This window comes from Chlamydotis macqueenii, chromosome 28 (genome assembly GCF_036417535.1).
Source record: "Chlamydotis macqueenii isolate bChlMac1 chromosome 28, bChlMac1.mat, whole genome shotgun sequence".
Lineage (NCBI taxonomy): Eukaryota > Metazoa > Chordata > Aves > Otidiformes > Otididae > Chlamydotis > Chlamydotis macqueenii.
Window position 1 is genome coordinate 496,961 of NC_141583.1, and position 22,292 is coordinate 519,252.

The 22,292-nt window shown below is 65.7% G+C and overlaps 1 protein-coding gene across 1 annotated transcript; it reads left to right on the top strand.

The window, feature by feature from the left end:
* Positions 1-411: 411 nt before the first annotated feature.
* On the top strand, positions 412-20,378 carry LMNA (lamin A/C). Its single transcript, XM_086768258.1, has 12 exons — positions 412-832; positions 14,605-14,761; positions 14,929-15,054; positions 15,194-15,364; positions 15,468-15,593; positions 15,706-15,926; positions 16,016-16,220; positions 16,351-16,458; positions 16,628-16,747; positions 16,832-16,930; positions 18,110-18,367; positions 18,933-20,378. Exons 1-12 carry the CDS (start codon positions 483-485, stop codon positions 18,963-18,965), a joined length of 1,974 nt encoding a protein of 657 aa, XP_086624384.1. The 5' UTR covers positions 412-482; the 3' UTR covers positions 18,966-20,378.
* Positions 20,379-22,292: the final 1,914 nt, after the last annotated feature.

The following is a 22,292-nucleotide window of genomic DNA, read 5'->3' on the forward strand; positions in this document are numbered from 1 at the left end:
ACCCCCCCCAGCCCCCTGGGGTCAGCTGCTGGGATGCCACCTGCCCTGTTCCCCGCGCAGTGATGTCCTGGGGGTCCCTGGCTGCACCCTGCTGCCGCAGCCCCCCCTCAGGGTGCGTTTGCCCTCACCAAGCCCCCCCCAGCCCAAAGCCAGCCTCCCCGGGGGGGCTGCAGTAGAAAAGGGGGGCAGGGGGTGTTCGGGAGGGGGTCACCCGGGGCCGCGCGCCCCAGAGCCGCCCTCCCAAGGCCCCTTTCCCAGGGATGCTTTTCCAGCCTTTCCCAAGCAAGGGCCTCGACTGATGCAAGGGGGTTGTCTCCGCCCAGGTTTCGGGTAACTCCACCCTCCTCCTCCTCGCAGCTCCTCCCCCGGCTGGGATATAAGCAAGTCACTCAGAGAAGCAGGAGCAGCCGGACAGCTGGGTGGGTGGCGTGGGACGCCGAGCCGTGACCTGCGCCGTGTCCTTCGCCTCGACGCCGGACCCCATGGCGACGCCTTCGCAGAAGAGGAGCACCCGCAGCGGGGCTTCGGGGACCCCCTTGTCCCCCACCCGCATCACCCGCTTGCAGGAGAAGGAGGACCTGCAGGAGCTCAATGACCGCCTGGCCGTCTACATCGACAAGGTGCGCTCGCTGGAGCTGGAGAACGCCGGCCTGCGGCTCCGCATCACCGAGTCGGAGGAGGTGGTGAGCCGCGAGGTGTCGGGCATCAAGGCCGCCTACGAGTCGGAGCTGGCGGATGCCCGCAAGACCTTGGATTCGGTGGCCAAGGAGAGGGCTCGGCTGCAGCTGGAGCTCAGCAAAGTCCGGGAGGAGCACAAGGAGCTGAAAGCCCGGTGAGTGCCTCGGGGGGGACCGTGGAGGGACCGTCGCTGTCGTCACGCTTGGCAAGGAGCCGGGAGGGAGGAAGGAATGACCCGGAGGAGGCAGGGAGAGGGGAAACCCGTGACCCGGCTGGGACAGGAGTGTCTGTGGCGAGGACCGAGAGGAGGGAAGCTCTCCCGGCATTCCTGCTCTCCCTCCAAGCGCCATCTTTGGCTGGGGTGCCCTTGGAGGGGGGATGTGGGAGCAGAGCTGCGACAGCTCGGGGCTGGGGCTGAGCGGCTGTGCCCCGGGCCCCTGGGGAGGGTCTGCGCCACGCGGGGCGCGAGCGTTGGGCTGGCGGCCCCTCGGCATTCGTCATGCCGGAGCTATTCCTAAACGCGCCCCGGCGCAGCGCGGGAAGCGGTGCCAGCCAGCTGGCTCTGTCCTGCCCACAGATCTCGCCTGCTCGTCCTATTTTCCTCTGCTGTCTTTGGCACCCGTTAAAGAACCGGCTCGGGTTTGGCTGGCCTTAACCCTCCCTGTGCCGTGCCGCTCCCACTCTGCGGGGTGCCCCGCTTTGGGGCGAGCGGTGCTGGGGCGGCGCCCGCGTCCCTTTCCCATCGGCTCTGGGCGACGGCTCCAGCTCTGCTCTGAGGCTCCGATGCCCCCAGCCCCTCTCCCGTCGGGTTTATCTTTCCCTCCCTGACATGAGAAATGCCCACCGCGTTGCCACATCCCCGCTGCTGGCGGGCGCCTCTGCCCTCCGCTCCTCGGGGCGCTGGCAGGTGCCCAGTGCAGGTCCCCTGAGGACGCAGTCCCTGCACCGGGCTCCCTGGCCGGGGTCGTGCTGCCGGGCTTCCCCGGGGCTCTGCTGTCCCGCACGGCGCTGGGACCGCAGCCCTGCGTGCTCGGCTCCGCGGGAGAAGTGAGCAGCGTCCTTTCCCGTCATCAGCGTTGGCTCAGGGCAGGATCCGGGTCGGGCAGCGGTGGAGCGACCCCCTTTTCCTCCGTTTGGTCTTTTCCCTCTTATTTGAGACACCTCGTTTTGTGTCTGTACCAAATGCGGCTAAAATTAACTTCCTCAGAAGATGCCATAAATATTCTACCTACAGGGAAGGGAGCGAACGCGCAGCCTGTTACAGCTGTCTCTGAAAGCCGTGCGCCGTTTTATATTTAGCTTTCTATTTCCCCTGCGCTGCTGCGGCTCCGTCCCGAGATAAGGCGGCTTCGCTCATCCCGCTCGCCGCGAGGCGGATCCCGAGGAGCTGGGCGCAGGCGAGGAGCCGAGCTCTCGGAAGGCTTTTGCTGCCTTGTGCGAACCCAGCGCTATCTTGGCCGTCATCTTTCCAGGGCTGGAAAAAATGCCCGGCCCGCAGCCGTCGCTGGCGGGAGCTGCGTGCTCGGCCGGGAGCTGGCTGTGCTGCAGAGCACTCCCTGCAGAAAAAAAAAAAAGACAGATAATGTGTTGAGCTTTCTCCTGCGACAGGCTGCGCTCCTGGAGCTCGCTGTCCTTGTTCCCTACCGCTGACAGGGGCCCCCCGAAAAAGCGCTTTGACTCGAGGGGGTTCCCAACGAGCCGCTCTCGGGTTGCAGGCGGGTTTTGGTGCGGGCTCTGAAGGAGAGGGCTGTTTCCACGGGTTGAGTCGGCTCTGAGTCGGGGTTTGTGAGATGGAGGAGCGGCTGCACCGGGGACGCCGGGGCTGTTCCCGCCTCTGGCGTGGCGATGGTGCCGGGGCCGCTTTCCATCCCCCAAAACCCTCGCAAAGCGGCCGCAGCTCGTGTCGCGTCACCAGGACCCTCCCGGTGTGGCGGGGTTGCTCGGAGAGGGGCACAAACCAGCTGCCATGCCACGGCGTTGCTCCTGGGGCTTGGTTTGCCCGGGGTGCCCCGAATCTTTCAGGAACAGGGGGGCTGTGAGCCCGACCCTGCGGATAGAACCCACGTGCGGAGGACCCGTGGTGCTGCCCTCGTGGCGGTGAGAGCCGTGCTCTGCTATCCGACGCCCGACCGGTCCCGCCGGCTGCGCCTGCCCGCCCCGAGCCCCGGGTCAGCGCGGTGACCCTCGGCGCGGTGACCGTTGGCTTGGCTAATAAATAACCGGCAGCCCTCCGCTCTCCCTGGCGGGAAACGCCGGGTATCTCTCACGGGGCAGGCGGCTCCGGGGTCGCATTATCAGCACCCGCAGCGTCGCCGCGGCCCGGGTTGTCTGGCCTGCGCAGAAGGGGCGTCGAGGCATGGCGCGTCGGGCTGCGGGCACGGCGCTGGGCCCGCCCTGCGAGGAGAGGAGCTGGGTGCTCCGCCCGGGGTGGGGGAGAGGCGCTGGCTGGAGGGGGACAGGGCGCCCGAATGGGACACCGGCCTCCCCAGCTGCCGACATGCTGCTGCGAAAGCCACGTGGGTGGCGGAGCGCCTGGGCTGTGATGCGCGGGCAGCTGCCCGCCCTGTGCCTCCCACCACCCTGCTGTTTCCAGCCGGCTGCTCTTCCCTGCTCTCGACGCTGATCCAGGAGGAATTTCTCAAGGCGCCCACCCCGGCTCCATGCGCTGGGGACCCCTCCGCCATCCCTGGTGCTGGCTGTGCCCTGGGATGGGGACCCCCTCAGGGTATTGCTGCCCAGCCCCGTGCCACACGTGTCCCCAGCCCCTGGCCTCCCCCGTGCCCGCTCCCCAGCCCGGTGTGGCCGCCGGCTGCACCGGAGCTGCGTTTGAGGCGAAGGAGAGGGTGTGGTGAGGGTGGCTGGTGACTCAGGGGTGCTGGTGTTGTCCCCTCCCAGCCTGAAACGCCTGTGTCGCAGGTGTCCCCGGCTGCGGTCCCCAGAGAGGCGTGGGCAGGTGGTTTTGGAGGGCACGGGCTCCAGCGCGGCAGCGGGCTGCTGCGGAGAGATGCTTAGCACCCCGGTCCCGCCCGTCACCCCCTCTCCTGACTCATGGGGTGGGAACGGGAGCCACAGCCCTTCCCTTGCTCCACCTCATCCCAGATCCGCGAGCAGAGGCGTTTGTCAGTGCAAGCCCCAGTTCGGGTACCCCTGCACCCTTGGGTGCCTCCGTCCCTGAAAGAGGAGCCCTGGGGAGGTTTCGGTGCCCCGCTCCCGTGGGCAAGGGGTGGCTGTGCCGTGGCCGGCGCCCTCCTCCGAAACAGGAACCAGGCCCTCGTTAGCAGTGCGGCCGATGAGCGATGGCTTCCTGAATTGCAGCCCCTAACCCGATTAAGCCGGTGCCTTGGCAGCGCCTCTTCCTCCCCAGCCCAGATCTCATCCCTGGCCCTAATGAGGGGGAAAAAAAAAATTAAGGAATCTCTTGTTTTCCAAAGGTGGTTGTTGGGGGGGAGCTCGTCCCAGGGCAGAGCGAAGGAGGCGGCAGCGAGGGTGCCGGGAGGGCTGGGGTGAGCCCCACCGCCCTCGCCCATCCCAGGTGGATTTTGCCCCGTGCTGGCTTCAGCACGGAAGGAGCAGGCAGAAGTGATCTGTTTACTGGAAAGGGAAAAAAAAAAAAGAAAAAAATCCTCCCTGCCGCAGGGCCGGGCGCTGCCTCCGTGCTGCCCTCAGCAGCGATGTGCTCGCGCTGGAACATTTCGCGTGGGGGGAAACCTCAGCGTCCTGGCCGTTCCCCCCGTCTGGCGGAACCCCTGCCAGGGCGGGACGGTTTGGCTCGGGGGGGCTCTGCCCTTTCGCAGCAAACAAAGAGCGGCTTGTGGAGCTGGGGGATGCTTGGGGGAGTGGCGACGCTGAGCCGGGGCTGGTCCGGGACCCCCGTGCCCCTCGGGGACCCCCGTGAACACGCCATCAGGTTTATTTTCCCTGTGTCGCGGTTCAGCGACACGGGACGATCTCGGGTGGAGGAAAAGGCTCCGGCGCTTTCGTTCTGCGGCTCTGGCCTCATCGCTGCCTGCGCTCGCTGGCGTTTTCCAGACGCTGCCGTTACCCCGTCCCGCTGCGGCGCTGGGCCGTCTCCTCTCCCTGTGTTCCCGGGGATGAGGGGAACGAGAGGAGATCCTGCTGCCTTAAACAGTTTTATTTTTATTTTTTTGGCAAATTCAGGACCTTGACCTCAGAGCTCGGCGGTGAAAGAGGAGCAATCACTAACGGGGAGACGGGGCTGGCTTTGGGGAGGGAATGGGTCCGTCCCCGGTGCGGCGCGCAGCGCGTCCCAGCCTGCCCCGGCCGAGCCTGCTGCCACGAGCGTTCTCCAGCCCCGCGTGCGTCACTCTGGTTGTCTGGATCCCATTAAACTTCGGAGCCCGGCAGAAGGGAGAGCCGTTCCTGGCGCTCGGCAGAGGCGTGCGAAGCGGGCGGCGCAGCCGGGGTGGGGCACACCGAGCTGCCGCCAGCTCCTGATTTTGCTGCATTCGTGCCCTTTGGGAGCAGCCGTTTCCTTCCTCGCTGCTGGCACCGGCGTTACGAGGAAGCCACTGGAGCTCTCCCCCTGGTCCCGGCCAAAATGAAGGCTGGCACGGAGAATTCCATGGGGAGCGCTGGCCCGCTGGGTTCGGGATGGGCTGTCCCAGCGTAGAGCTGGGAATCCTCTCCCGCTCTCCTGCTGCCGAATACAATACCCATTTCCCCGTCCCACTCTCTTTGCCAGGCCGTTTGCTGAGCCTCTTCCTCCGTGGCCAGCTCGGCATGTTCCCAAAAAACTGAGGCTGGTGCAGTGCGAAACCCATATCTGTCTGCAGGCGCCGTCCATCACCCGCAGCCCCTCACCGGGGTGTCGGGGCTGGGTGCCCACCTGCCCCCGCTCCCTTCCCGTCCCTGCCGAGGGCTGAATGGCCCCAGTGTGAAGCTGAACAACTGCGAGGGGCTGGCACTGGCCCCTGGCCCCGCGCGGAGCGGCGGCAGCTGCGGCCCCGTGCAGCGGCGCAGAGACCGCTGGGCTGCAGCCCGACTCCGGGCTGTCCCGAAGAAGCCCCGTTTTGGTGCGTCGCGGCGTTCGTGAGTGCTGCGGTGCGATGTGGGGCTGCGGGTACGGAGGAGAGCCCCGGGGGTGGAAGTTGGTGAATGAAGTGCAGTGAACCGAACCCGCAGAGACGCCACAAAACCAAAGCGGGGTTGGGACACCCTTGTTCCCGAGCGGCGCTGAGTCAGCGTCGCCTGCTGTCGGTCATAAACCCGTTTCCTCTCCGCGCCGAAGGTGAAGGTGGCACTCCTATGCCACCCGTACTTTACCCTGCCGAGTTACGGGCTTGCACCACTGCGGGCGTTGGCGCCGCGTCCCTGCGAAGGGCTGACGGAGCCGGGGTTGGGGCGCGAACAACGCCTCTGCTGAGGTGTTTGCATTCTCGCGTTGCGGCTGCGAGTGCTCAGAAGCACCTCTGGAGGAGAGGGCTCCTGATAGCGGGGGTTTCTCAACCCCCTGGACAAAAGCCACCGCCAGCCGCTCCCGGTGGAACGCCCGCCGCCTGCCATCCAGCCGAGCCAGGCTCGGGGTCTCCCTGCCGCGGCGCTTGGCGGGGCTGCGCTCCGTGGTGCCGATCTGGGGGTTTGTTTGGCGGCGGTTTGGGGAACGCGCTTTCCCCGTCACAGCCCCAGCTCTGAGTCACGTCAGCCCAAAAAACTGAAATCCAGGCTCCTGACGTGGGTGCGGGCTCCGAGGGGTGGGAGCCCGGAGCGGACTCAGCCCTGGTGCTCGCGGGCTCCCGGCTGTTTTCCAGCGCCGGGGAGGCCAGTTGCCCCGTTGCGGCTCCCGATCCCACCGGGAAGAGCCCCTTGTCCCCCTCTCCTTGAGATGTGGCGGTTGAGCAGAGCTCTGGGCTCGCTGGGGGCTTTGGGGACGGCTCTGGATCCAGCCCTGGCCGCGTTTGTGGAGCCTTTGTGGGAGCGATGGCAAGAAAACCTCCGTGCCACGCCCCATGGTTATTTTTTTTGATGCCTGTGCCCCTCCATGGGGACAGAGAGGGGGGCTGCGGTGGGGCAGGAGAAGGAGGAGGGGAGACGGGCGCCGGGGCAGGAGCGTGGTGATGAGTCAGGCTCAGCGGCACGTCTTTGGGCCGGAGCAGGGTGTGGCCGCCGCGGGGCCATGCTTCGCCCCGTTTTCGGGAGTCACGCTTGCCTGCCCCTTCCTTCCTGGCGTGATGGGTGCTCACAGATAACCCGCTCCCGGCAGCTTCTGTGGGGCGCAGGCTGCGTCCCCGCGGGGCACCGTGCTGCGCTCGCTCCCCGGCCATCTCCCCGTGGGCGCGGGGAGAAACGAGGGAGAGATTTGGAAAACTGAGCCTTCGCCCCCTGGGCTCTAGTGGGGAAGCGGAGCTGGGGAGAGGGGATTTGCTCCTTGGCGTTTGCAGGCTGCGTACGGCGGAGCGCTCCGAACACCAGCGCTCCTCTTCGCCGCCGCTCGTCCCTGCGTTTTCCCAATGGCGTCGCGTTCGGGCCCATCCCAGCAGCCGCCCTGGCAGGGTCTGCGCAGGCGTCGGTGACTCACGCCGGCAACTGGAGCGGCCCAACGAGGCGGCTCCAGCGCAGCCCGTGCCGGCCTCGCCGCCGCCGCCGCATGCAAACAGACCTTGTGGCAGAGTAAACACCTCGCCTGCCTTTATCTGTGCTCCTGGAGCCGGGACAGCAAACCCTTCTGTTCCCTGGGAGAGGGACGGCAGCTGGGTCCAACAATCCCTCGCTTTGTTTCTTAAGCAAATTTTGCCGGCCGGAAGCTTTGCGTACCCGGATTTGTGGAAAACGGGGTGGGCCGCTGCTGCTGGGGAGGAAAAGGGAGACCTTGAGCTTTCTCCCTGTTTTCCCTCTCTTGGGGCCTCTCCACCTTGTCCCGTCTTTTCCAGGGACCCCGTCCCCGGATCGGTGCGATGCACCAGGCACGGGCGCCGCTTTCTCCCCGCGGCGTGGCCGGAACAGCGACGCTCCCGTGGCTTTCCCTCAGCCCGCGTTGGGGCTGCAGAAGCTTTGCGTTCAGAGACGCCGCCGAACCCCGCGTGCGCGCAGAGGGAAAGGAGGCGACCGCCGCATTTGCGTGGTGGCGACGCGGTTCCTCGCTCCCGGGGCCGGGATTTGCATTCCCGCGTCGCCAGCTGCCAGGTGCTGGCGAAACACGAGCTTTGCGGCTGCTTTTCCCCCCCTGCCCCGACGCGTCCCGGTCCCAAAGATGCGATTGATGCGAGTGACTCAGCTCGCCGTTTTTATCTGCGGCCTCCTCGTGCCGGGTCGCGTCCCCCTGGGGAGCCGCGTTTCATCTTCGTCCTTTCGGGCGATGTTTTGTATGCATTAACGTTTCTCATTCATCACGAGAAGGGTGCGTTAAAGGAAATCAGACGCGCTGGGATTTCTGTGGAGGCAAAAAAAAAAAAAAAATTACATACAAAACTTTTTCCGTTAAGTCTGAACCCAGTTACTGCAAAAACTGGAATTTGCTGTGTTGGAGGAGGATGGTCAAGACTGAGCAAAATCCCTTAAATTTCGTTTGGTCCGAAATGTCATTGCTGTGTGAACATTCGCCCGTTGCATGAGATACGGAACTGCTCCTGCCACCGCCATGGGCGTTCGCAGCGTTGAGCCGGACGCTTTGAATTTCCCTGTTCTCTCCTCCTCCCAGAGGCAGAAGCGTGCCCCGCGCAGGCGTTGGCTTTGAGCAGGCTTTGGTATTGCGCGCGCACGACAAATGGTCAGTAAATTCGGGACTGGAAAAACGAGCCTGCTCTGCTGAACCCCTCTCCTCAGCAGATGGAAAGCGAGCAGCATGGGAGGTGTTGGATTCTGTGTCTAAAACAATGTTCTTTCCAGCCCAGTTCTGGTCTTTTTCCAGAGAGTCCCTTTTTCCCGATGAAGGGCGTTCTTGCTGTCATCCCTATTTAAGACGGTGTGAGTCCAGGCCATCCAGTGTCTCTTGATAACCTGACTGGGAATTCCGCGGGAAGCCGGCGAAAGGCAGGCTGCCGCGTTCGCAATGGGTTTGGGTTGTGCCGAGTGGGGAACGATCGGTGTTTGATCGTGGCTTTCTGAGCAGTTGAGATGTTCAGGTTTTTAAAGCTTTTGGTGGGTTTTTTTTTTTTTTTCCCCAATGGAAAAATGCCTTTTTCACAAGCCCTCCCTCTGGAAACCACAGGCTCAGCCGATCCCCTCAGGACCAGCGTAGACAAAAACGTTGGCCAGGTTTTTTCCTGCACGCCGTGCTGACAAAGTGCTGAGCTCAGCCCTAGCAGCTCCGGGGACAAACCTGGGGCTGGACCAGTTTGGCTACATCAAGTTTCAACTGGTGGCACTTTGCTTTGTAATCCCAGCCTGGGGGCCTGGCTCTCTGCTTGCTCCAGGTGACCCAGGGTTTTGGGGGCGAAGGGAATCCCGAGGGAGATTCCGCCCTGGTTTTGCTCACTCGGCCGCGAGCGGTGCTGGGGTCTGCACGCTCCTGGCACCGGAGGCTTTCCGCGCCCGACGCTCGCCTGCTCGTTCCCAGCTCTTTGCATCTGTCTCCCGCGGCTTCCCGCAGCCTGGAGAAGTTAAAGGTGGCGGTGAAAGGGGGTCTCACTGGCAGCGAGGCACCGGCAGACCCGGCGGGACGTTGTGCTGCCTGCTCCGCGCTGGGACGCGGGTTTACGGAGAGTAAGTAGATGCAGATGTCTGCCCAACGCGCAAAGCGCAGCGTGGGCAGCGGAAAGCCGAGCCCCATCCGTTCCCCCATCGACTCGCGCATGGGGGCCAGCAAAACCCCCTTTTCCAGCTCCAAAACCCCTCCGGTGGTACCACCCCCCCTTCCAGCCCACGGAGCCCTCCCGTTGCTAGGGGGGACTCAGCCCAAACAGCAGCGTCGCTCGGTGACGAGGGATTTCCATTTCCAGCCGCCGCCGCGGGCTGGGGTGAGTCACCAGCGCTGGCGTGACAGCCCGGGCCGGCGAGCAGGGCACACCGGGGCTCCCCCGCCAGCTCAGGGTGCGTGGGGCTTTTCTGTGCTCTATTTATTCTCCAAAATCGTGCCGCCGCCTTTGAAGCAGCGAGGAGGGCGGGGAAGCCCGTTGGTCCACGCCGCGGTGCCGCACATCTCCCCTGTCGCGAGAGGCGAGGAGACGGCGCGTGGGCGCGGGGCGTTTGCTCCGGCGTATCCAGCAGAAGGGGAAAAGCTCCTTCAGGGCTCCCTGGGGAGTTGTGGGCCGATTCCTGGAGGTGTCGGCGGGTCCAGTATACGCCCGCAACTCCCGGCGAGGCTCCTGGCGATAGGTTTGTGGGGGGACAGGAATGACGTGGGATTTGGGGAACCCCAGACCGAAGGGCCCGTTTGCATCCCTGAGCTGCTCTTTCCTGGTTCCCACCGAAGCCGCGGTTTTGGTTGTTTTTTAGGATGCAGGGAAAGGCCAGATCCCAGTTCCAGGAGGGGGAAGCCCAACTCTTAGGAGACGCCAACAAACCGTCCTCGCCCCGCTGGGGCCGCGTGGAGCTGAGCGCACCCCTCGGCCCCCGGGGACGAGCGTGCCGGGAGCGTGCGGCACAAGCGGTCCCAACCCTGGCACCGGGAAGGGGCCTTGGCGCGGCTGCCGCTGCGGAGCGGGAGCTGTTTCCGCTCGTCCTTGCGCGCAGCCGGCACTGGCATCCCCTGGCTCCGTTTGGCGGGGGTTTGGTGCCGGGCAGGATGCTGGCTCCACGCAGATGTTCCCCTCGCTATACGTCGCGCTGGCTGTTTACGGCTCCCCTGCTAGGAGACCGCCTGATGTTTATCCTGGTGATTTGGCAAAGGCGCAGCGGCACGGATGAGTCAGGAGCTGGGAGAAGCTGCTTTGCCACATTCCCATTGCCCCACCACAGCGGTTTTCCCAACACCGCCTTTCCTCGTGCTGTCCCTGCTGCTTGCCCTGTGGGGCCCTGGTCCCCGGGATCGGGGATTGATCCCTGGGATGGAGGAGCAATCGCTGGGATCAGAGGAGCGATCCCTGGGATAGAGGGAGCAATTTCTGGGATACTGGAATCATCCCTGGGATGGGGGGAGCGATCCCTGGGATAGAGGGAGCAATTTCTGGGATACTGGAATCATCCCTGGGATGGGGGGAGCGATCCCTGGGATAGAGGGAGCAATTTCTGGGATACTGGAATCATCCCCAGGATGGAGGGAGCGATCCCTGGGATGAGGGGAGCGATCCGTGGGATAGAGGGAGCAATCTCTGGGATACTGGAATCATCCCTGGGATGGGGGGAGCGATCCGTGGGATGAGGGGAGCGACCCCCGGGGCCGATCCCTGGTGCTGGCGGCAGCACGGTGCAAAGCAGCCCCCCGAGGTGGGGCCGAGCGGGTTTTCTGGGTCCTCCCAGCAACCGGCTCCGTCGCAAACCTGGGGCGCGCGGTGCCTCCCTCACCGCCGTTTCCCAAGCTGTGAATACGTCGTGAAGCCGTTTCTGCGGCGGCGATTCCGTGGTCTCATGGCAGGGTTGCGGGGCCGGTGCGTTGCCTGGCTCCCTCGCAGCGAGGGGAGGAAAAGAAACCCCACCGTCCCCAGGGGATTGCAGATGCGCGGAAAGATTTACGGACGGGGCACGAGCCGGCGAGCTCGCCTGGCTTGGCACCCCGTCCGGGCTGGGGCGGCTGCGATTTGGCGGCAGGGAAGGAGGGGAAACGCCTGTTTCTCCCCGGGCTCCATCCCACCCCGTTGGCCCCTTTCCAGCGTGCGAAGCGCGGCGCTGCCCGAGCGTCGCCGCGGTGAACGGCGGCCGCTCCGCCCGCGCGATCGGCCCCGTGCTTCGGAAAGGGCGGCTGGCAATCCGCGGTGGGGTGAAACGAAAGGGTGCTTCCTAAAATGCGTGGAGCGGGGTTTTGGCTTTCTCGGAGAGGCCTGGCGCCTCTCCACCGGCCCGATGGGGCGCGTGCCCAAAGCCGCTCGCCTCCCGTGCGCTCCGAGGGCTCGGCTTTTCTGGAGGGAGAGGCGCAGAGCTGCCGGGTTCCTGGGCTGGGGTTCTGGGGAGCGATGGCGGGTGCTGGGCGCTGCCCTGCGGGTTTGTCGCGGAGCCGTGGGCAGGGACCCTCCGCCCCGAGGGGCTTCGGCCTGGGCGCTGTCGGGAGCCGTGGCGGCAGCTTCGCAGGCTCGGTTTCTGTGTCCGTGCCGAGTGCAGTCAAAGCAGTTCCAACTTTCCGTTAACATTTGGATTTTCTGGCAAGTCAGCTGCAATTTTCTTTTTTTTTTTTTTTTCCTCTCCTTCCTGCTTTTAAAAGCTAAAAATAAAACGTCTTGAGGCCCCTTTTCCCTCCATCTTTTCTCCTGAGACATTTGTTTCTCAAGGATTTGGTGTCTCTGTTGCATTTTCTCCCCTTGGCTTCGATAAATGCCGGTTTTTACACCCGGCTCTCCGGGCCCAGGGGATCAAATCCTGCGGGACGCTGAGCCCGTGTCCCCTGGGCTGGGTAGATCTCTCCTTCCCTTCTGGCAGGCAGAAGGTTTGGGATCTTTCAGGCTTTCGCAGGCAGGATGGGAGAGCAGCGAGACCTGAGGAGGAGGAGGAGGAAGGTCCCCGTTCATCCCTTCGCTGAGGGAAGTGGGAGCGACGCAGCTGCCATGAACATTTTTATTTTTAGCCCAGCGCCAGCTGGAGCCCGGGAGGCTGCGGGGGAAATAAAAGGCAGGACACACAGAGAGGCGAAGGGAAAACCCAAACCCTGGCTGGGCTGGAGCAGGGCTTGCGGTGGGCACGGGGTCCTGTGCTGGAGGCTCGCGTGCTGGAATCGCGGCTGTTGCGGTCGGGCTCAGGCTGTGTGTGAAGGGACGTGGGGAGAGATGCTCGGGTTCCAGAGAGCCGTGTCGCGCAGACCCCAGGGCTCGCCGCAGGAAAGGACAGGGCAGGACTCGTCTCACCCCTCTCGTCCCTCCAAAACGGCTCCCAAACTCTGCCCCGCTGCCCGGCCGGTGAGCTCCGAGCTCCCGTCTCTGCTCCTCCCCGGGGGGACCCCGTGTGGAGCGCGGGCGGCTTTTAAGGAAAATGGGTTCGTCCTTGAGTCCTCCGGGATCCACCAGCCTTTCCGGGCATCGGTGCGTTTTGCTCTGAGCCCTGGATCCCCCTGGGCCCTGGAGAGGGCGGATCCGTCTCTCGTGTCTCCCACACAAGCGTAAGCGTCGAGCCTCAGCCTTTTCCCCTCCGTTTCACTCGGAAACGGTGCCGGTGTCCCCTGAAGGGTCGGAGGCTGCAGGACGCGCCTGGCGCTGCGCGTGCCGCACGCCCCGTCCCAAAGAGCCGTGACCCCCACCGTACCCGAGCCTCCGCTGCCGGCGCGGCGAGCAAAGAGCTACGGCAGCAAAATGCCGAGGGCGAGCTCTTCCCGGGGTTAACTCGCTCAAGGCCGGGGGGGTTAAACTCTGCCGCGCTGCCGGCGTGGCCACGCTGGCTTCGAGGGCGAGCCGCTGCCAAGAGGGAAGGCTCGGCCTCAAGCGTTGCTCGCAGTGAGCCGAGGCGGCTCCGGATCCGCTCCCAGACGGCGTTTTTGTCCCGTGAGTCACTGGCACAGAAGGAGCGGGCTGCACAGAAGGACCCGCCGGCCTGGCGCTGCCCCGCCAACGGGGGCTCGTCGCGTGCGGCAGGGCCTTGGAAAGCAGAAAGAAATGAAGGAAAAGCTGCTGTTGGCCGCGCAAGGAGCTTCCCACGGACGCCTGGGAACGCCGATCCCTGCCCGTCCTGGGGTCCCATTCCCAGTGGGCAGGCGGAGAGGACCCCAACCGTCTCCTCAGCGTCTTCCCCGTCCTGCCCGGGTCAGATGCGGCAGCTGGGGCAGGCCGAGCGCCATCGGTGCCGCGAGCTCCCCCTTGGTAATTTAATTTAATTTTTTTTTTTTTAACCCATGATCTAATGGCGCAGGCGCGTGCTCGCCGCCCCAGGAATGCGCACCACGCGCCGGCACGCGGCCAGCGCTCGCCCACGGACGAGGGGGCACGGCAGACGGCGCCGCTCCCCGCACTCATCCTGCCTCCGCCAGGCCTGCGCCCGGTTTTGGAGGAGGTGGGGTGACAGTCTCTGTCACCAGCCGATGGCGCAAGCCACCCCGGTGCTGACGGCCACGCGGTGCCGCAGAAAGAGCACCCAGCTTTTCCTTTTTGTAGGGCCTACCCAAACAGCGCCGGTTTGCGTTTGGCAGTTCTGTCACATCGGATTCCCCAGGCACGCGGCGATGCGTCTCGGGTCCGCGGCCGCTGAGGATCGGCCGTGACCCGCCAGAGGCCTCAAAAAGCAAAAGGAGGCACGGGACGGTGCGGGGGCTCTGGGGCTGCACAGCAACGCTGGGGGTGGGAGGCAAACCCGCAGCCCTGTGCCGGGGGGCTGAGCCAGGCTGGGGCGATGGGGGTCCGTCACCACTCCGCGCCCACCAAGGGACAGCCGCGGGCTGAGCGCGCGGCGGGCTCCTCGCCCAGCGCCCTCCGTCCACTCCGGGCAGAGGCACCAGGCTCCCAGTGCTGGCAAGGTGTCGCGGGCTCCGGGGCGGCTTCTGCACCCTCCGGCACCCTCGCTCCTTCCTCCCCGCTGCCACCGCACCACACGGCCCCGTGCTGCACAGCGCTACACTCTGCAGCGCTGCTCTGTGCCGTGCCACACCATGCCACGCGACGCTGCACCACGCCATGCCGTGCCGTCCAGGCTGTGGGTGTGCGCGTCGCACTTGGGCATTGCAGCCCTGAGACACCCGCTCACCCGGTTTTGACCCAGCCCTTTCTGCCCCCCGGTATCCCAACCGGTGCTGGATGCGCCGGGTGGCCGGGACCGGTGCCGTTGGCAGTGGGTCCAACCCTGCGCCTCGTTTGGGGGCAATCACAGGGGTGCGCACGTGGTGCTCTGCGTGCTTGGGGTGCGGGGTGCAACGCCTGGTTTCTCCCGCCGTGCCGCTCACCTGTGCCACCCGCTGCCTTGCAGGAACGCCAAGAAGGAGGGGGACCTGCTGACCGCGCAGGCGCGCCTCAAGGACGTGGAGGCTTTGCTCAACTCCAAGGAGGCTGCGCTCTCCACAGCCCTGGGCGAGAAGAGGAATCTGGAGTCCGAAGTGCGGGACCTGAGGGCGCAGGTGGCCAAGGTGAGCGGTGGCAGCCCTGTCCCCAACTGCCCCAGGGACCCCTCCATCCCCCGCCCGCCTGGGGGCTGCCGTGGGGCAGAGGCACGGTTGGGTGGGGGGTCCTCGGGGTGCTGTGCCCAGACAGTCCCCAGGAGCCGGCCGCCACCGTCCTTCTCGATTCCCTGCAGCTGGAAAGCGCCCTGAGCGAAGCCAAGAAGCAGCTGCAGGATGAGATGCTGCGCCGCGTCGACGCTGAGAACCGGCTGCAGACGCTGAAGGAGGAGCTGGAATTCCAGAAGAACATTTACAGTGAGGTGAGCCGTGACATGCCGCCGCGATGCGCTGCCGGGATGCACGGGGCTTGCTCGGCATAACGCCTCCCCGTGTGCTGCGTCCCCGTCCCCACGCCGATCCACCCCGAGGTGACGCCGTGTCCCCCCGACCCGTCCCCAGGAGCTGCGGGAGACCAAGCGCCGCCACGAGACCCGGCTGGTGGAGATCGACAACGGGCGGCAGCGGGAGTTCGAGAGCAAGCTCTCGGAAGCGCTGCAGGAGCTGCGGAGCCAGCACGAAGCCCAGATCAGGCTTTACAAGGAGGAACTGGAGAAGACCTACGGGGCGAAGGTGAGCAGCACCCACGCGCCGCCGTCCCCTTCCCGCCCTGCCCTGCCCAGTGCCGGTGGGCAGAGGGGGCTGGGGGCGCGAACCCACCCGCCTTCCCCTCCAGCTGGAGAACGCCAAGCAGTCGGCGGAGAGGAACAGCAACATGGTGGGCGCTGCCCACGAGGAGCTGCAGCAAACCCGCATCCGCATCGACAACCTCTCCTCGGAAGTCAGCCAGCTGCAGAAGCAGGTGAGTCGGGACAAAGGGCTTCCTCCGGACGTGCGCTCCTCGGGGGAGGACGGTCCCCTCCTGGGGATGGCCCCAGGTGGAGCAGCCGCCCTCACCTTCCCTCCCCGCACAGCTGGCTGCCAAAGAGGCGAAGCTGCACGACTTGGAGGATATTCTGGCCAGGGAACGCGAGACCAACCGGCGCCTGCTCTCCGACAAGGAGCGGGAGATGGCCGAGATGCGGGCACGCATGCAGCAGCAGCTGGATGAGTACCAGGAGCTGCTGGACATCAAGCTGGCTCTGGACATGGAGATCAACGCCTACCGCAAGCTGCTGGAGGGCGAGGAGGAGCGGTGAGCGCGGGGCGCTGCAGCCGACGGGCTCCGCGTGTCCCGGCCCTCGTGTCCTCACTGACTCCGTCTCGCTTTCTCCTCCCGGCCAGGCTGAGGCTGTCCCCCAGCCCTTCCTCCCACAAAGGTGGGTCCCGAAGCCACTTGTCCACCCCGGGCTCCTCCAAGAAGAGGAAGCTGGAGGACAGCGAGAGCCGGACCAGCTTCTCCCACCACGCCCGGACAAGCGGCCGCGTCGGCGTGGAGGAGGTGGACTTGGAGGGCAGATTCGTCCGTCTCAGGAACAAGTCCAACGAGGTGCGTTTGCCTTCGGGGAGGGTCCCTGGGCGCGCAGGTCAGCCCCGCTTCACCCCACGGCCAGGAGGTGAACTGGGACAGACTGGGGAGGAACCGGGGGATCTCAGGGCTGCTGCTCTCTCTCTCGCAGGACCAGGCGATGGGGAACTGGCAGATCAAGCGGCAGAACGGGGACGATCCCCCCATCACCTACCGCTTCCCCCCGAAGTTCACCCTGAAGGCTGGCCAGGTGGTGACGGTGAGTCGCTGCCCGGTGCAGGATCCGGCCGGATCCCAAACCCAGCCGGAGCGGTTGGAGCCAGGGCGCGGGCTCCTTGGCGCATGGCTTTTTTCTGGGGCGGGGGTGACAGACCCACGTCCTTCTCTGCAGACCTGAGACGTCGCTTTTCTCTGTGTTTGCTCCCTAGATCTGGGCCTCGGGGGCTGGGGCCACCCACAGCCCCCCCAGCAACATGGTGTGGAAAGCCCAGAGCAGCTGGGGCTCCGGCGACAGCCTGCGCACCGCCCTGATCAACTCCAACGGGGAGGTGAGAGCCCGGCGCAGCTCGGCCTCAGGGCACGGGGGGGCGGCAGACCCCGAGCCCCCTCTGCTCCTTTCCTGTCCCCCGCAGGAGGTGGCCATGCGGAAGCTGGTCCGCACCGTGATCATCAACGATGAAGACGAGGATGAGGACGACGATGAAGTTAACATCCACCACCGCCATCACCACGTGAGTGCCACGCGGGGGGTCTGTCACAGGGATGCTGGGGGAGCTCGGGTCCGTCCCGGTCGGGGCAGGAGGTGGCTCAGCATCGCGCAGGATCAGACCTCGTGGGAAAAGGCAGTTGGCAGGCTGCTGTGGAAACCACCACGCGGGAGAAGCCAGCAGACCTCTGGCACCTGGAGAAGACTGCCGCATGCCAAAAACGCTCGAGAGACCCTGCTGGAAGTCATCTCCAAGCCTGAACAACCTTGACCTGCTGCGAGAAGGGCTGGAGGAGCCGGGGGGAGGCTGAGCAGGTACCATGTGTCGCTCAGAAGCGGAGGACAGGATGGTGGGAAGTTGATGGACGACGCTTCTCCGTGGCAGCTGCTCCATCCTCTGCGCTTCGTGAGGGTGCTGGAACAAATCCAGAGGTGACTTTGTCCTTCCTCCCCGCCCATCGCTCCCCTCTCGGAGCTGAAATGTGCACCGCGAAGAGCAGCGGGCAGAGAGCAGGCAGCGGGCCAGGAGCAGAGCTGCAGCCGCTTCTCCCTGCGTCCAAAAAACCATCCCTGGCTGTGGCCCAGGAGCCCCCGCCAGCCCGTCCCGCAGGGAGAGAGACACCTTGCACACGAGCTGCCCGCAGGAATCGCGCACAGAGAGATGCCGTCACCGCCACGCTGTCCCTCGGCGCCGGCGAAAAACCTGCCAGTGGCCGCTCCTTGGGACTCCGCGTGACGGGAGCGGGACGGGGCGCCCGCCACTCGCCTTGCATTGAGGTCTCTGGATCTGAAGCGCCGTGCCCAGACGGATACGGATTATCCCTGGGCGGAGGAGCCAAGCTCCCGCGGGCCAGTGCTGCCCGGTCGCCTGGGGGCTGAATCCTTGCCAAGAGCGAATTTCCCGTTGGAAAGCAGTCGGTTTGCGCTCTCCCGGGCGGCGAGGAGGAGGATGCTCTAGACAAGCGCGAGACGCACAGTTAAGACGTCTGCTGTGCGCTGAGAGCCCGGGGCGCAAGGACGAGGCAGCCGGGACGGCTCACACATCTGCTGTTGCCAGCCCCAGTAATTTGGGGTTATAAATATAATAATTATAATATATAATAATTTATTCTTTTTGAATAAACGGAGCGGACGGGGCGCTCAGGGCAGAAGGTGCTCGAGCGGGCGCTCACGGCCGTTTTCTCTGTTCCCGCCCCACGTCTAGGGTAGCTGCGGCGGCCCTGGGGACCCCGGCGAATACAACCTCCGCTCGCGCACGGTGGTCTGCGGCACCTGCGGTCAGCCGGCCGAGAAGTCGGGCGGCCAGAACGCCGGGATCAGCACCGTGTCCTCGGGCTCGTCCACTTCCAGCGTGACCGTCACCCGCAGCTACCGCAGCGTCGGCGACTCCGGCGGCATCGGCCTTGGGGACAGCCTGGTGACCAGGACCTACCTCCTGGGCAGCTCCAGCCCTCGTAAGCAGGTTCGTGCCGTGTCCAGACCCCGGGTCGGGCCGTCCCTGTGCCACCGGGGTCTCCAGCCGTCACCCTTCCCCACCAAGGCGGCGCTGCGGGGTCCCGTCCCCTCCTTCCTCCCCTCCTCCCTCCTTTCCTCTCGCCCCGGCCACTTTGGGTTGCAGAAGCCCCTCGGTAAGGGGAGCGCGGAGGCCGAGAGGGGTTGGAAAAGGGTGCGACCGTAGCGTCCCCCACCCCGTCCCACGCTGAGCCCCCTCGGCCGCCCCGGAGCATCCCTCGTCCTCCGCGGCTCCCGTTCCACCGCTGCCGAGCGCTGTCCGTGCTGGTGACGTCAATATTTCAGCACTTTCACGTTAACGCCCTCAACGTCAACGTTACTGCCGCTAATTCTCGAATTCCTGACTTCTGTGCCACAAATCCAAGGGCCGGGGCGGACAAAAGCCGGGGGCACGTGGGGTGCGGGCACCGGGGGCACCCGGAGAGTCCCGCTTGGCCGTTGCCGCCTCCGCAGCCGGAGCGGGTGGAATAACGCCGGGCTCTTTGTCATTTTCCTCTTTTTCTTTCTTCCCCCAGGCTCAGGCTGTGCAAAACTGCAGCATCATGTAACTCTGCGGCACCATTCCTGTGTTTCCTGGCCGTCTCGAGCTAGTTTTTTTCCCAAAGCAAAATAATTTTTTTTTCCTTTAAAAAAATGATATAAAACACCAAGGTTGAGTTTTTTGTTTTCTACAGCAGGAATTTTATATATATATATATAAAAAGTGCTAAAAGATGCTTTGATTTTTTTTGTAAAGAAAAAATCTATTTCTATAAAAAAAAAACCAAACAAAAAAAAAGCTTTTCAGCTTCGAAATTTTTTTAAAACTTCAGCCAAAGACACCGAGGAATTATGTTTACCGAACAGCCGTGCAGAGATTGTAGTTAATAGCTCTTTAGAGTGGATCTTTTTTGCCAAAGCTTTTTTACAGGACCGGGAGAAGCAAAGCCATCCCCGTCAGAGCGGCGCGCTCCCGTGCGTGTCGCGCGTCGCGCCGCGGCCGGAGCGGATCCGCAGAGGTGCTGGGGCAGAGGCCGAGCTGAGAGCACATCCCGTGCCGTGGAGGTTTGCTGTCTCGCGCAGAGCACGGTGCCTTTGCAACCTTGGTTTTTGGTTTTTTTTTTTGGATCTGGACCCAAAATTCCCTTTCTTTTTTTTTTTTTTTTTTAATTTTTGTATTTCTCTGCAGTGCTGGTGCGAGGGGCTCCTGGCAGCTTGCGGGCGATGCCCCACGTCTCTCCGCGGCCGCGCGGGCGTCACCCGCCTTCCCAGCCCCTCGCCCGCTCCGGTCGCTCCATGTACTGTACCGCCCGGCCGCGGCGCCTCTCACCCTTTGGGTTTTCTTTTTTATTTAAGCAGCCGAGTTGTGCCTTAGCCGAGGCGGGGGCTGCTCCAGAGCAGGGCTGGGCGCCCCGCGGGACCCCGCACGGCATCGAGCGTAGGTGGAGTAGGGGGAAGTGAAAACCACCGGAGCTGTGTCCCGGGACCAGACGGATTTGGCAGATGGGTGATGGAGCTCGCTCCCGCGGGCCCGCATCCAGCAGCGCTCCCGTGGCCCCCCCATCTCTGGGGGCTGCTGCGTCCCGCGGGGTTCGTCCCGGTTTTTCTGGGCCGGCGGGCTCTTCTCTGGCAGTGGGAGCTCAGGGGGCCGTTTCAGGGCAGGATGAGGCCGGGACAGGGCCGGAGCGCCAGGAGGGCACTGAGGACGGCTTTTTGTGTGAGCGCGGGGGATTTTGGGGTCCGGCACGGGCAGCTCCTCTCTCTGCAAGAGTCCACCCAGCCATCGATGGAAATTTTGGCTTTTTGCCTCGATCGGGGTACGCCGGCAGCACCCCCTGCCTCGAGTGCAGCCCGGGGGTCCGCGGCACGAGCCCCCCAGCTCCGGCGGGATCTGGTGAGACCGCGATTGTATCTGTGCTTGCGAAGCTTCTGTAGTAGCGCCTGTATTTCCTTCCAGCACCAATACAGCCCCCCCTGCCACCTCGCCTGCTGTCGTTTGTGCTGTCCTGGGGCGGGGGCAATGGGAGGAGGGGGGCTTCGCCGCACCCCAGCCCGGCGCGTGCCTCAGCACCCTCCCAGGGATGGGGGGAAGCAGGGTGGTCCCGCGCACCGTGGGGGGGGGGTACCGGAGGTGGGATGCTGAGAAGCAGGGTGCAGGGCCAGGAGAGCCCCCCACCACCACCCTGGAGCCGGCACTGATGCAGAGAGGGGGTCGGCAGGGAGGGGGTGGAGTTTGAGGAGGGGGGTCAGGCCTGGGATTTGGGGGGGTGGGCGTCCCCCCGGGTGAGGTGGGGTGGGCGGGGGGCAGAACCGCAGCGAGCCCCTGAGTGCGGGTTTGCTCCCACCGTGGGGGTGGCCCTGCCGCCCCACCGAGGGGACCCCCACACGCAGCGTGTGTCCCCCCCACCCCGGGGCTGTGCCAGGCACGGGGGCGAGGCGGGAGGCGATGCCCCGGAGCCGCAAAGCCGCGGCGTAATCGGCTTTACCGGGCACGGCGCCGGGGGGCCGCGATGTGAGGGACCCGGGGCGCAGGCACAGCCAGGTAGGTGCGCGGGGTGCCCACCCCGGGGGCACCCCCACCCCGGGGGTCGGGTGCCTGCATCCCCCCTCTCGCGCGGGGTCGCATCGCCCCGGGCCGGGGTGCGAGCGGGGCTCCGGGGGGGCAGGGGGTGCGAGGGGTCCCCGGGCCACCCCCGAGACCCCCCCCCCCGGGCGGCTTGTGGGGGACCCGGGACGGGGGTCTCGGAGGTGGGCGCTGGCAGGGGACACGCTGGCTCCGGTGCCGCCCCCCTCGCCCCCCCGTCTCCCTGCCCCCGCCGGCGCGGGGGGAGCTGCGACCCCCAGCCCTGCCGCGGGTCCCGTCTGTGCCGCGCGTGGCCCCGAAAGTCGGGAGTTTGTGCCCAAAACGGGGGGGTCACTGAAGGGCGAGGGGAAGCCCACCGCGCGGCCGGGACCTCGTGCTCCCGCCCCGGTGCTGCGGGGGGCAAACTCGGTCGGGAGGCGAGGGGAAATGTCACGGGCCCTCCCCACGGACCCCGCGCCCACCCGCGCGTCCCCGCACGGCGCGGGCCGGGTCACGCCGGGCAGGGGCTGAGCCGCCGGCCTTGCTCCGCGCCCCTTTGTGCCGGCATCGGTGTCCCGGTGGGGTCATCCGTGGGGTCCCCGCGTGGGGTCACCCGTGGGGTCCCGGTGACAGAGCCCCGGGCCAAGCGGGGAGCCGGGGTTGGGTTCCTCCAGCTCCCCTCGCAGCCCCGTGGGGGGGGGGGGGGACACGCTGGGGGCCTTGCTCACTGGTGCACCGAGTGGCAGGGTCTCTGCAGAGGAACCTTGGGGTGCAGGATGGGAGCACTGGGGTTTGGGCACGGCAAGCAAACACAGCGGGGCGCACGCTGGGGACCATCCGGCTTTTTGGGGGGGGGGGGGTTGGAAATCCAGCACAAGGAAGCCTCGGAGCAATCACTGGGGTGGGGTACAGCCGGGACCGACCCGCTGCCCGGCACCCACTGGGGTTCACCGGGCTGAGTGGGTGCCGGGGGCCCCACCAGCCCCACGCTGGCCCCCTCCAGGCCCCTGCGTGCCCGGTGGGATTAAGGTCAGGCCGCCCCGCTAATCCCTGGGGGGGTTAAGAGGGGAGCGTGTGCCCGCTGTGCCCCTCCAAGGCTGCACCCCAAGGCGCTGCAGTCGCGGGACACTCGCAGGGCACCCCGGGGGGGACCAGGCAGGTGTGGGGGGGCTGCAGCTCAACCCTTGGGGTGGGGGGGACAGGGCAGCGCTGGCTCCCCGCAGCGGGCTCCGGCTAAGCCCCCGGTGCTGCCGCGCACGAGGCACAAGCTCCTTAGGGCTCGCAGGCGAAGGCTCCCGAATTCCCAAGCCCCGTGGGAACCGGGGCAGCAGAA